We start from the raw sequence: 13,299 nt of genomic DNA, 5'->3' as shown, positions 1-13,299 counted from the left end.
ATGTCATGCTTAAAGAGGAGAAGTTCACTTTCCCATAAGACAAAAGACCAATCTAAGTATAACAGTATTCATCATTTCTATCATAATATAGCATGTAATTCCCTTCGAACAAGGTCTTTTCGATCAAATAAACATACTTATAAGCTAAATGCCCCCAATTGCCTGCACATCTCAAAGGCAAAGACGAGGTCAGTGCCCTCTAAGCATTGCCCACTCCCCCAGAGGATCAGCTCACTCGATGAGCCTTGATCATGAAATAGGAGAGTTCGGATATTACCTACTCGATTTTTTGGGTCAGTGGAAGGGTCTCAGATTAATTTTCTCTCCCCACAGCAGTCTAATTTTTCTGACAGAAATATGTCAAGGTTAAAGGTCTTATCCAGCTCTTTATCTTATTATGCACCAATTTAATCTGAATACATTTATTTATGTTTGGAGGTGTGTTCATTTTTGTGTGTTGTCACAAACTATGACTTCAACTTTGTCAGCATCTTATGATTAAACTTAATATCATGTGTCCTACCCTGGCTTGCACGCGTCCATCAGTTATGTCAGTGGTTCAATAAGTGTTTCTGTCATACATGCTTTCTTTCCTAGCAAACAACTTTAACTCAGAGCCCCCCTGGGGTCATCGAAACAAAACCTGTGCCCAGAGTAAAAACCCGTTAAATATCTTTCTAACTTTGCACATATTTATAAAACCGAGGGCACAGATTTTTTTTTCTGTGCGCAAGGCTAACCACCAACATCTATGCCTTTCTAACAGTTTCTCCCACCTCAGTAACACACTCAGTGAGAAGCCAACTCTGGTTATTGGGAGCTCTATAGTGCGAAACGTGAGTTTGCTGGCTCAAGCAGTTGCAATCTTGTGCGTCCCTGGGACCAGAGCGGGCGATTTAGAATCCCATCTAAAGCTACAGGCTAAAGATAACTGTTAATACAGTAAGATCATACTTCCCGTAGGTTGTAACGATACCCGATTACGCAAATAAAAAATCACTAAACTTTATGTCAAGTCACTTTGTGCATATGCAAAGACAATATTGAAAACTTGATCAGCGATGACATGTACAGCCACATGTCAAGTCAAGTCAAGTCAAGTTTATTTCATCGATAGAAATGGAAATTACAGTGCTCACACTCGCCACACACATGTCATCCTTCCACCGCTGGTTGTGGGAAGGGTTCCCAGCTAATGATGTGGGCTACATAGATAACTGATTAGGAGAAACAGCATTTGAGTCTATTATTGGTCCCAAACCATGACAACCCAAGTCTGATATTAGTAATCAAAGGTGCAGTATTACGTGCTCCTCTGTCCTTCCATTGGAGCAGTCGCCCACTCATAGTTCCATAACCACGGTGTCTGTCCTCAAACTCAGATCACTTAAATCAAAAGGTAAATAAAAGAAGGGCTATATTTAACATCGTAATTGGAATTAAAACTACCACTGCAATGATAGAACAGAATAGGAAAATTAGATGTGGACTATTACTGAAAACATATAGGAAGGTCCTCAGAACTGCCTGATCAGATCATTACTCCTCACTAATAGAAGAGAATCAGAAGAATCCAAGGTTTCTTTTCAGCAATGTAGCCATGCTGACAGATAGTGACGGCTCAATAGAGCCATCTATTTCTATAGCTTTGAGTAGTGACAATTTCATGAGCTTCTTTAATGATAAAATTAAAAATTAGAGATAAAATGTATCACCTCTTCTCCTCAACTTCTAACCGTTCACCTTTAAACGCAAGACTGCTAGAAAGAACAATAATACGTGAAATATACTTAGACTGCTTTTATCCTGTAGACCTTCAACAATAAATGTTAAAGGTCTCTACAGCTAATTCATCTACTTAAAAAACCCTCCCTCGACCCTGACGTCTTAGCAAACTATAGACCTATATCTAACCTTCCATTTCTCTCCAAGATTCTTGAGAATGTAGTCGCTAATCAATTATGTTATTTTCTACATAGAAATAGTTTTGAGGACTTTCAGTCAGGATTTTTCTTTCAGTCAGGAAAATTACTAACGACCTTCTAACTGCTTCAAACAAAGGACCTCTCTTACTAGATCTTAGTGCTGCATTCAACACTATTGATCATTCCATCTTGTTACAGAGACTGGTACATTTAGTTGGCATTAAAAGGAATCGCACTAAGTGGGTTTAAGTCTAATTTCTCTGATCAATCTCAAAAACAACAAATCTTCCAAGCACTCTAAAGTTAGCCGTGGCGTTTCACAAGGCTCAGTGTTTGGACCAATTCTATTCTCCTTATATATGCCTCCTTTAGGCAATATTATTAGGAAACACTCAAATAACTTTCACTGTTACGCAGATGACACCCAATTATACTTATCTATCAGAACCAGTCAGTTAGCTAAACTTCAAGCATGCATAAATTATATGAAATCCTAGATGACCTACAATTTTCTGATGTTAAACTCAGACAAAACTGAAGTTATTGTGCTTGGCCCTAAACACCTCCAAACCTCAATCAACCGCTACTCTGGATGGTATTGTCCTGGCCTCCAGCACTACTGTAAGAAATCTAGGAGTTATTTTTGATCAACCTTCATCCAACTTAAAACAAACTTCAAAAGCGGCCTTTTTCACCTCCATAACATTGCCAAAATTAGGAACGTCCTGTCTCAAAACTATGCTGAAATAATAGTCCATGCATTTTTACTTCCAAGCTGGACCATTGTAATTCCTTACTCAGGTTGCTCAAATAAGTCCCTTAAAACTCTCCAGCGGATCCAGAATGCTGTAGTGCGTGTTCTGATTGGAACTTAGAAAAGAAATCATATTTCTCTTGTATTAGCTTTAGCTTTAAATGCAATCCAGGATTGCATTTAAAATCCTTTTCCTGGCCTAAAAAGCTCTAAATGGTCAAGCACCATCATATATTTAAGAGCTCCTAGTACCTTATTCTCCCACTAGAGCACTGCGCTCCCAGAATGCAGAGTTATTTGCGGTTCCTAGAGTCTCTAAAAGTAGAATGGGAGCCAGAGCCTTCAGCTATCGTGGTTCTTCTACTGTGGAACCAGCTTCCAGTCTGGGTTCGGGTGGCGGACACCGTCACCACATTTAAGAGTAAAGATAAAACTCTCCTCTTCAATAAAGCTTATAGTTACGGAGTGAGGAGTTACAACGTTTGCCTAGACCAGCGGGAGAGGGTGTATAGCTTCAGACACGGTACCACTTCTCTTTTCTGATTCTCTTAATAGTCGTCAAATTCTCAGATCTACGAACCCTTTTAGAACTGGCTCAGGTTTGCCTTGCACCGGCTCTTAATTATGTTGTTATAGTTTGAGACTGCCGAGGGATTTCCTTTAAAACACAGACCATCTCTCCTCTCTCTTTCCCTCAATGTCCCAGAAATGCTAACTATTACTAACTTAGCTATGGTGAGCTTATCTCCCACGTCCTTGTTTCTTTTCCTTGGATTAGGGTGGCATCTAAATCATGGTTGCATATGTTGCCGTGGCCCTGGTCAGTGCCCTGATATGCTCATATGACAATCTACGCCCTGCTACACCCTGTTATGCCCTGCAGTGCCCCACTGCGCCAAGAACTATTACAACTACTATTTCTGGTCATAGTTCCACTACCTTTGTTTGTGACTATAAATACCCCAACCGGCACCGTCAGACACTGCCTACCAAGAGCCTAGGTCTGTTGGAGGTTTCTCCCTAAAAGGAAGTTTTCCTCACTACCCAAGGTTTCTCCCTAAATAGGAAGTTTCTGTAAAGTGTCTTGAGATAACTCTTGTTATGAATTGATACTATAAATAAAATTCAATTGACCCCAGGCAGGCTCATTTTTAACTTGCTCATCTGTTGTGTTGTATGGGTTTCAATGTACCCATGCTCTGTAGACATAAAGTCATTAGTTGGTTTAAAAGGCTATAAGTGTAAAAGCCAAGGAGGTTTGTGAAAAACCAAGCGCTGGACATTTTGAATAATTGAGAATATTCTAAACTTGACTGGAGAGTTTCATGCCAGATCCCAAGGGAATTTAGGCAATACACAGATAGCATATGGGCTAATGGAGTCATGTAGACCACACACAACTTCCTACAGTTAACTCGACCAGTAGTAGTGGGAGCGGTAGTGTGAATTCAGAGCATTTATTCAAGCTCTTAATTCACTGAAAAAATGGTTGATTAATCCATACTTGTTTCATGAGCTCAGACACGAGAATTTTACACATATGGTTCATCATTACTGGAAACATTTTACTTTGTTACTTAATGGAGCGCATTTTTCCTGTGACTCAATATTCATAGACATTAATTGTAAGCTTCCTGTCATTAGAGGCTTGCTACGAATCCACTCTGAAATTTAACACCCTATATTGATTGGACCTCCTGATAAGCAGCTCCTACACAAAAAAATACATATTAAGTAAGCATCACAAGCATCAATTAGGGCCATCAAATGGTTCCTATTACAAGAATAGTAACTAATCATTGAATAAATACAGTTAGCCTAGTCAGACTTACACATCACTTTTAGGTTTTGTTCATTGGCTGTTTATGCGTTTGCATAATAGGCAAATTGTTGGGTATTAAAAGAGATTAGAGGAAAACAACAACACAATTATTCATCCATAGTTAACAAGGGAAGTAGCAGTCAGCTCCTTTAAATCCTGTTAAGGGGGATTGGTTTAATCATTTTGTACCAACAGGAGGGCAAAGGGGAAACCTTTATCCCAAAAGAGACAAAACCCCTGCATGTTCTTTTCAGAAAGTAGTCTGGATGATGTGATCTTATATCCCAGCCTGCTCCACCACCTTCTCCTCCATGCATTTTCTAAGGGCCTGAGAGAGAAGGGCACTGGATCATAAAGAGGGGTTTCTAACACTGCTCTCCACAGCCACGGTCATCACAACTAATGGGCTTTTCGTTGCAAATCTAATTATAAACGGGATGGTGAGTAGATGACTTGTTTTTCTCAAATTTCTCCAGTATGACAAATACTTCACAGGACAGGATAAACACCCACCCAATAAAACAAGCCCACACTGTAAAAATGCACAGGTACCATGAGATAATTTAAAAGTTTTCAGATTTTTATGGCACTGTTATGTTATGATTGGGAGTCTATTTCAACTCTTTGTACTGTTGCATAATTTTGACTGATGAATCAATTTGTTTGAGAATGATTAATGTAGCCTATTTGAAGGTAGGTGACATACCGTCATACAAGCCTCTTTATATCTTAGGACAGCATGCTTCCAACCAGGTCCGGTTCTAGACTGCTTTGAATGGGGGCCCAGTAAGAGATGTTGGTTGCCAACAACTACTGTTAATGAGTTTTTGTTTTTTAGACTGTAAGCTAAATTGTGCATTGTTTGATGTTCTTTAATACATAGGCATGTAGTTTCTTTATTTTTAAACCCAGCTTGTTCAAGGGGCCGGCATTTCCATTTGCATTATTCTCATTATGTATGCACTTGTCACAATGAGCCCCCAACATTTTAAATCATAATAAAGGGATGGGTATTGTTAGGGTTTTATCAATAATATATTGTTATCCATAGGCTTATTCCCTATCAGTTTGGTTCATTATTGATACTTTGACTGATAACTGATACGGTTATTTTTCAGTACTATATAATTGCTTTTACAAAAACATGTTATTCGAAAAAAATGAATGAATTCAAAACAGGACTAAAATCTCATATTCCTAATACTGAGTGAAGTTTAAAAGAATGTAGGACACAGACATCAATCAGTATGTTCATCCTTCCTGTCTTCTTGCCCTCCCTTTGCTGCTGCTGGGATTCATTCCTCACACCATCACCTTCAAGGTCTGATGACATTATTGACGTGCATAATAATTAGCCATGTGGATGTACAGACAGCTTTGTTTTAGCTTGTTTTAACAAGTCACACTAGCTGGTGGTGCTTTGCTTGTGTAAAACAGCAGCTGTGCAGCCAGAACATTCAAATATCGCCTTCTATGTGGAGGAGCTCCGCCACGACAACGGAGAATAGGATATGCTGCAGCTGATAATAAATTACACTAAAATGTTAAAAAGGTAGTCTGATAAAAGAACCGGTAATGATCAGCTTAACAATTTGGGCTTATTTATTTGTACGCTAAAACATATAGACATAGATATAGTGTTGGCCCGCTGGCCACCAATTGCAGTGATCAGGCTGTTATCAAGTGACAGGTTCTGCTGAAAAGAAGTGATGGCTTTCTTGCTGCGTCTCCATGTTTTAAAGGGCCATCCCAAACAATCAAAGACTAGAAAAACGTCAAACGCAGCAAAAGATATGCGTTTTTAAACAAAGCTTTTAAATGGGATTTGAATCAAAAACTGGTCAATTTTGAATGATCTTCATCCATATTAACACCCTCATTAACACTTTTGACATTGCATATCACATGACCATTGCATTCACTGGGCATGCATGTGCCAATCATGGATGTTGGGTAAATATACAGACAAAATAACATTGGTAAATAGTAAGTCCAGGCATTTAGTTGCTTGGACAGCCGATAAGGTGGAACTGTTACAAAAAGGTAATCCTATGATGTAATGTTAAGGTGTAAGTGGTAGGTGTTTTTGACTGGAGAGATCTACCCCCTTCCCAGCATTGGATGCTTGATGGGCTTGTCACTAGCAGTAATCAATCAAAGAAAACAGGCTACACCCTCCTACAACTGCGATGGCTGCACCTGATTGGACGAACACTACATGGCGGAATCTTTGTCTTATTTTACAAAAATAGTTCAAAATGTGTTTCTGAAAACGTATTAGGCACAGATTACGGTCATGTTAAAAGATTTTCAGGAGTTTTTGAGGGGGTCAGTTATTTGCATAAAGTAGCCTGGACATCAACTTTAATCAAATGAAGAGCGGGCAACTTGAGAACAGAATGGGTTTTAAAACAAAAACGTGTGGCTATTAGTGATGAAGATGTTCCATTCCAGACTTATATCTGTGCTATAACCACTGCCAGGGTTGGTGTTAAGCTGCAATACTGGTTACTTCCAATAAAACGCTAGACTTTGGCCCAGCCTATGTTTGACACACTCATAAGCACACCACCTGGATGGGCCCTTGAGGCCTGGCTGTAGGTTGTCAGTCCAGTGAATGCATGGAGAGGTACGGCCCTTGGTGACTAGTAACCTTTTGTTTCCTCGACACAAACCGGTCGCAGTTATTCAAATCAGGTGGTTTTAACACTGGGAACCCTACAAGCCTGACTGGGCAGCATCTCCCCCCTCTGTTGACCCAATCTGTGCACTCAACTCACTAGGCCCACTCCAAGGTATTTCAACCACCCACTCCCCAACTTTACTCAGGTGGGCAGCCTCATTATTAGACCCCCACCCCCTGCCCGAGAATGGTGTTTTCGGTAAGAGGAATTTGGGCTTTGTATGTCTCTCCCCCCCTCCCCCGTGTTTCTCCCTGTCGACCTTACCGAGAAGCAACAGTTTCAGTTCCCGGCGTGCGTCCCTCTTATCCCGGCGGAGCTGCCTTTCGATCTCGTCGTTGATCCGCCTGGCTTCTTTCGCCTCCTCGCTGAGGCAACACGCCATTATGGATTCCAGGGTCATTCTCTCTCCTTTTTTTTTTTTTTTTAAACACGCACTTTTCCGCTTTTTCCTTTCACTGATTCATTCAGATTTCAGCTTTGTCGAAGTACAAAAAAACGTCCTCATACGTAGGCCTACGCGTGGTGAAATAACGCGTGGACGCCCTGATAATGAGTCTGAACAGCGCACAGATTGTGGTGGAAAGCAAAATTAGATATTTGAGAAATTATTGACCCCCACCCCCCTCCCCCCGTTTCGGTTCGCTTTCTGGGCTTCCCGACAGCTTCAAAATAGTGTCCAAGGCGGTTTGAGTTGAAAATCTGTGCAATCTTAATTGGTGCAATCTGCTTTTCCTTCTCAATATGATCAACAGATCCTTTTAGGACACATCCTCCGTTGGCTACCGCTCTGTTTGATCTCGTTAAGCATTGCCATCCGTGCCTGGCCACCCTCATCAAAGTCTTCAATGTTGTTATGTTTCAATCAACAAAGCCCCTTGCGTTCAAGCGTTATCGTCCGTGGGTCAGGGCAACGAGAAAAACACATGAATAAAGCTTTCCGTTTATTTTCCAATGACTCGACTCCCGGGCGTGGTAAAACAGAATATGGCGGACTTTCACTCCAATCCGCTAGGCTGGGATACAGTACAGTTATCTCTCTCTGTGTCTGCCTTAAAAAACCAAGAAAGCCACACATAACATGGCATTTCAGCCGGAGCTGTCGATGCCGCAACCAAAATAGATCCCAGTTTGTATTAAAAGGCGTTTACATCCACGGCTCATCAGCGGGGTGAGAAGAAATGAATAAACGCCGTGTTGTTGCTTTTTTTCTTCTTCTCCCAGCCAATCTTCTCCTTTTCCTCAATTCTCTTCATGTATTTTTATTACAGAGGCCATCCACTCCTCCGCTGGAAGGGTGACGTCGGCCTCCCATCGACAAGGGGGAGTGTCACGTCCACCGAACGCCACACAAGTATTTATACCCCAACCTGTGCAATAGAAAATATGTATGAATGGAGAAGCAAACTCGTATCTCTATGGGCGTGGGCAGGACAATTCCACTTTAACTTGTGTTGTGCTGACTTTGTAGGGAGAGTAATCACAGTCACACTATATGACGTATTTTATTGGAAAACAGTTTATGGCAGTATATAATATTCTGCAAATAGGCTACAACTCATTTTTGTGTGTATATTTTGTGATTGCATGACAACCAGTGGAGGCCACATAGCACAGTCTCTAGTGTACAGTGGGCACTGTAACACCTGTATGCAGTCCAGTATTTATTCCCTTTGTCAATGGTCTATTGTTATTATGAAGACAGCCTCAAAATATAGTTTAATCTCTGTCTCAAGTAAATCATAATACATCTAGTGTAAATGTTAATTGTATGTAGATCATATGATCCATGTGCATTTAACAATCCAGAGAGTTCCACAGCAGTTGTTAGTCACAATATTCCAACCACACGCCCACCCACTTACAGATTGATGAAATGATAAGTAGATGGATGTTAGAGGGGCCATATCACATATCCACAGTTGTTCCATTATGATCATCCACACTGACTGTTCTGCCTGAGCCACTAGTATTATCACTGTCAATTAGGGTCCTTTATACTTCTGCCTTTTTCACAACCAAACAATTGGCTATACCCACAATTTTTGGGAAGGATAGTTGATAATTTTATTTTAAGTCAATACATTATTGCTTGTTGTTTTGGATTGCGCGCTCTGCGGGATTCCTGGATCTACAATGGACTTCTCAGGCCTATCCCAATTGTCATGTATTGGATTAGAGAGGTCACAATGACAACAATAGTGAGCCTAGGCCCCCAAAAACTTACTGAATTTCTCATTTGGATTCCAGTCAGATAAAGGTCCAGAGCCATGGCTGTATAATGAGCACTCACCCTCTTTTCCTCTTTTATAGGCCAGTTTTGGTTTGAAGGCTTTTTGTGTTCAAGGCTCTAAAAACCTTCAATGGAAAAACAAATCTTAGTCTAATTAGCAGATGGATATTCACAGGGCAAGGTTCAGGACTTTTGAACTGCATCATAAAAGATCTGCATTACTACAGCATAATCTAAGTGTTTTCAGCAGTGTGTGACATACTGTACATCTGTACATAAATCCTCGTGACAGTGTAGGTGAGGTAATGGTAAATGGATCTTGCATCATCGTGTCAGAGATAGGGATTAGTAAAGTGAGAGCACGGGCCTTTGTGAGTTGCTTTTGTTTTGCCTTACTTGACTGACAAATACTGTGTCATGCAAGTGAAGAAAGCAATACCATTATATAATAATAGACCCTTCAGAGTTCAGTATTCAAATTGTGGTGTGGGATGTTTTGTTTAAAATACCATCATAAGATTAGAATAAACTTTATTTTGCAGTGAAATGCCTGACAATATATTTCAACAGTCTAACTGTAATCACACTTACTCAAACCATTTGCTGCAAACAAAAAGTTAGAATTGAAGTCATCTCACCATGTAACAATGTTGATTGTAACCTAAGTGGCCCATTTAGATCATTTACAGGGGGACGTCCCATTGACTCAGTGCTTAGTTGCTTGTAATGCAATGCTTAAATACAGCTCATGAAATCAAAGTCAGTCTTTCCTGACTATCTGACTAAAATCAGAGCTACAATGAAGCACATGAATACATGGCAATAAAAGAAAAAATTATAAAAAAGTTCTAGTAGAATTGATGTTAGCTGTCCGGGGACCTATCTGATTCGTCCCAGATTTCCAGCTTGGGGAGCCAGTCAACGTGTGCCTGCAGAGAGGCACCCAGATACAGGTCAACACAATTTTAACCTGTCATGTGCAGTTCAGCATAATATTATTTAAAGTCAAGTTTCCCCTTTAAACAAACGCATTATGTTGTTGGCTGAAAACCACATCATTCCAGTTTATTTTTCCCAAAAAAAAATCAAATTTGAAATGTTAAATTTTGTTCTTGTTTGAGTTTCATGTTTTTTACAGTCAAATGTATTGTGCACATACCGTATAATCTTTACTTTGGACTTAAATTTCAACAAAATAAAATAAAAAACAGTTTTCTTGCATCTTTCTCTGACTGTGGGCAGTGTGAGGATAGAAAAAGAACACCGATACATTTATGATATCTGAAAAGAAAAGCTTGGGTTGTTGGTTGGACATCAGATAATGATTTCATTGCAGTGCAGGGTACTAATGGCTTTCATAGATTTGTTATAGCTCACAGAGGAAAACATGAATTATTTGTTAATTGTCTGAATAACAGTATGTGTTTCATCAATATTACTAAGATGCAATGCACAGAGAGGGAAACCCAGCAGGTTAAAGGTGCTCTGAGGATGTCATACATGTTTTAGGCGAGAACGTTTGTTGTCACATACAGCAAACATCTCCTCACTGTCCTCAAGCTGCCTGTCCCCAGAATACACTGTAAAAAACACAGTCTCTGTAGACAGCCCAGGGTCTACAAACAGCAACAAAATCAAAATCTGCCCACCCGCATCACAAAGTATACACAAACAGTGTTTCAGCGTACCAGCCAATAACCGGCAAGCTTTTGGGGTTGAGGGTTAGGGGTTGGGGGGGGGTTACTGAACGGAAGCACAGAAGGGAGGCCGAGGGGACAGAATGAGGAGGCGGGGGGGGCAATGGGGCTAGTCTTGTTTTGTTTGAAAATACTTTGAATGGCAACATCGCTTAGAGCACATTTAATCCAGCAGCCAGCCAATGTGCCAATGGAGGGAAAAAAGAAATGAATGGTGTGATGTCCCTAAAGCCTGCACTGACTTTGGCAAAAAGGCTTTTCATTTTGCTGCCCCATCTGCAAGGAATCCGCTTCAAAATGAACTCCGGTTGAAGGAGTTGGTCTCATTTTATTCTTTTAAAGGACCTTGCAGAAAGGCAGTCTGTATGTCACTGTTTTTAAATTGAGTTAGGATCCTGGTAAGTGTCCCTTGCCAGGACACTCTTGTAAAATAGATTTTTAATCTCAAGGAGTTTTTTATCCTGGTTAAATAAAGGTTTGAATGAATATGCACACAACTTAGTTTTTTTTACATTGGACACATGACCAGCAAAACTGTGCACATGTATTGAATGCAAGTGAATTGTAGATGGGGAAGGTAAACGTTCAGAAATGCAACACCAAAAAAAAAGTAAATACTTAATCAGACTTTTATTTTGTAAGAGAACGCTTGCAATTACTTCCTGCCCCGTGACCTCGCCCTCGCCTGGATACGAGAAAGCGTCGCTACGGAGAGAGGGATGGGTCTGTTGTAGTTAAAAGACACTTCTGTCTACTTTCCCACGCAGTTAGGACAACTTACTATCATGGCACTCTATGGGAAACGCTTCTCGGTCGTTGCGACAACAACTCTACCAAGTTTTAACGTTTGTATAAACACGTTTTGGTGCTTCTAGTGCACTAATCTATGTTGGCATGACAGGTAAAGATTAGTTAGCATGCTAGAGAGCTAGCCACACAGCTTCAGCATCACAAAGCGACCACACCTGCCAGTGACAGGTAAGAAACCTTGCTTCACGTATCTCCAGGACTGTTAACTACGAGTCATGAACTATTTTTCATTTGTAACTACGGTTAAAATGCCTTGGTGTTATTACATAATAATTGCCAGCCCAGTTCATAGCAGGTGTTTTCGAGCGACTAATTCCTTGTGACAGTAATGATGCGGCTCTAATAGGATTTGAGCCCTCTCCTTCCTGCCGATTGTTTGAGGAGTGCGCCAGGATAACGAGGGAGGAGCGTGTGTGTGTGTGTGTGTGTGTGTGTGTGTGTGTGTGTGCGCGCGCGTGTGTGTGCGCGAGAGAGAAAGAGAGAAACTAGTGTTTGGCTGGGAACGTGTGGTTTAATCTCTCCTTGTAGACTGGTCTGTCTTACCTAATGCAAGACAAGCTATTTCTCAGTAAGAGGCTGTGTACTTACGTTGGGATGTGTGATATATAGTGAGCCTTAAATAGTACCATACAGAACAGTATTAGCAGGGAGTTGATAATATACAGTGATACATTTGCAGCAAGTCAAAGCATTGAGTTTTCTTCTTCAGGTTTTTATTTAATATCAAGTATATACTTTCATTGTGGTTTTGCTTTATTCGTGCTTAAGGTGATTTGATTTCATGAGATACAGTTTTAAATACAGAACTGAACCCTTGTATAGAATTTGAATTTGAATGGTTGCAAAATGACTTAATCCATTCCCCGTGTGTGTGTGTGTGTGTGTGTGTGTGTGTGTGTCAGTGTGGCTGCAGGTACCTAGCAGACATGGGTAAACTACAGAGCAAGTTTCGCAAGAGGTCTGATATCTACAGGTAAACATGGGCATTACTGAGACCGCATGGATTACTACTATTAGAACCAATGTTTTCAGTATACAGTCTGTTCTAACTAGAGAAAAATTAAGCAGAAGAATTTTAGCACTGCAGCCTGTAAAGGTGTGATTTTTATGTCTAATTGGTGTTTCCTGTGCAGGGCATCTCAGGGCGAGAAGGCAGAAAATACCTTTGACAGTCAGGTGGTACAGTATGAACCTGCCCATCAAGGTTCCACCAACACGGTCACTAATCTCAGCCCAGATCTGTGTGTTTCTGGTGGGAGTGACCAGGTACATTCTTGTAACTTACCTTTGGAAAGCTTCAGGTGATAAATGAACCAGTGTAATGGTTTCTCATTAGAATGCCTAATGCAAGAAAAAGAATACAATTTTACATTTTCA

General features: G+C 40.5%; 2 protein-coding genes across 6 annotated transcripts in view; one reads left to right on the top strand and one right to left on the bottom strand.

Moving 5' to 3' along the window:
- LOC117944992 (guanine nucleotide-binding protein G(q) subunit alpha) overlaps positions 1-7,681 on the bottom strand; it is a 22,795-nt gene extending 15,114 nt beyond the window's left edge. Inside the window, exon 1 of the mRNA XM_034872229.1 lies at positions 7,450-7,681. Within this exon, the coding sequence (XP_034728120.1) occupies positions 7,450-7,585 (136 nt within the window). The 5' untranslated portion in view covers positions 7,586-7,681. The remainder of the gene's footprint in view (positions 1-7,449) is intronic.
- Positions 4,614-13,299, top strand: LOC117944996 (WD repeat-containing protein 31-like). Of its 5 annotated transcripts, XR_004656718.1 has the most exons (4): positions 4,614-4,941; positions 8,454-8,536; positions 12,836-12,895; positions 13,056-13,299. XR_004656718.1 is itself a non-coding variant. In XM_034872234.1 (3 exons), the coding sequence occupies exons 1-3, from the start codon at positions 4,939-4,941 to the stop codon at positions 13,225-13,227; spliced, it is 246 nt and encodes an 81-aa protein (XP_034728125.1). In that variant the 5' UTR covers positions 4,621-4,938; the 3' UTR covers positions 13,228-13,299. The 5 variants fall into 5 exon arrangements, 1 of the variants encoding a protein (XP_034728125.1); XR_004656719.1 differs by lacking the exon at positions 8,454-8,536 and having other exon boundaries at positions 4,615-4,941; XM_034872234.1 differs by lacking the exon at positions 8,454-8,536 and having other exon boundaries at positions 4,621-4,941; positions 12,825-12,895.

The sequence above is a fragment of the Etheostoma cragini genome, chromosome 5 (assembly GCF_013103735.1).
Source record: "Etheostoma cragini isolate CJK2018 chromosome 5, CSU_Ecrag_1.0, whole genome shotgun sequence".
In the NCBI taxonomy this organism is placed as follows: domain Eukaryota; kingdom Metazoa; phylum Chordata; class Actinopteri; order Perciformes; family Percidae; genus Etheostoma; species Etheostoma cragini.
This window is presented reverse-complemented; position numbering and strand designations above follow the sequence as displayed.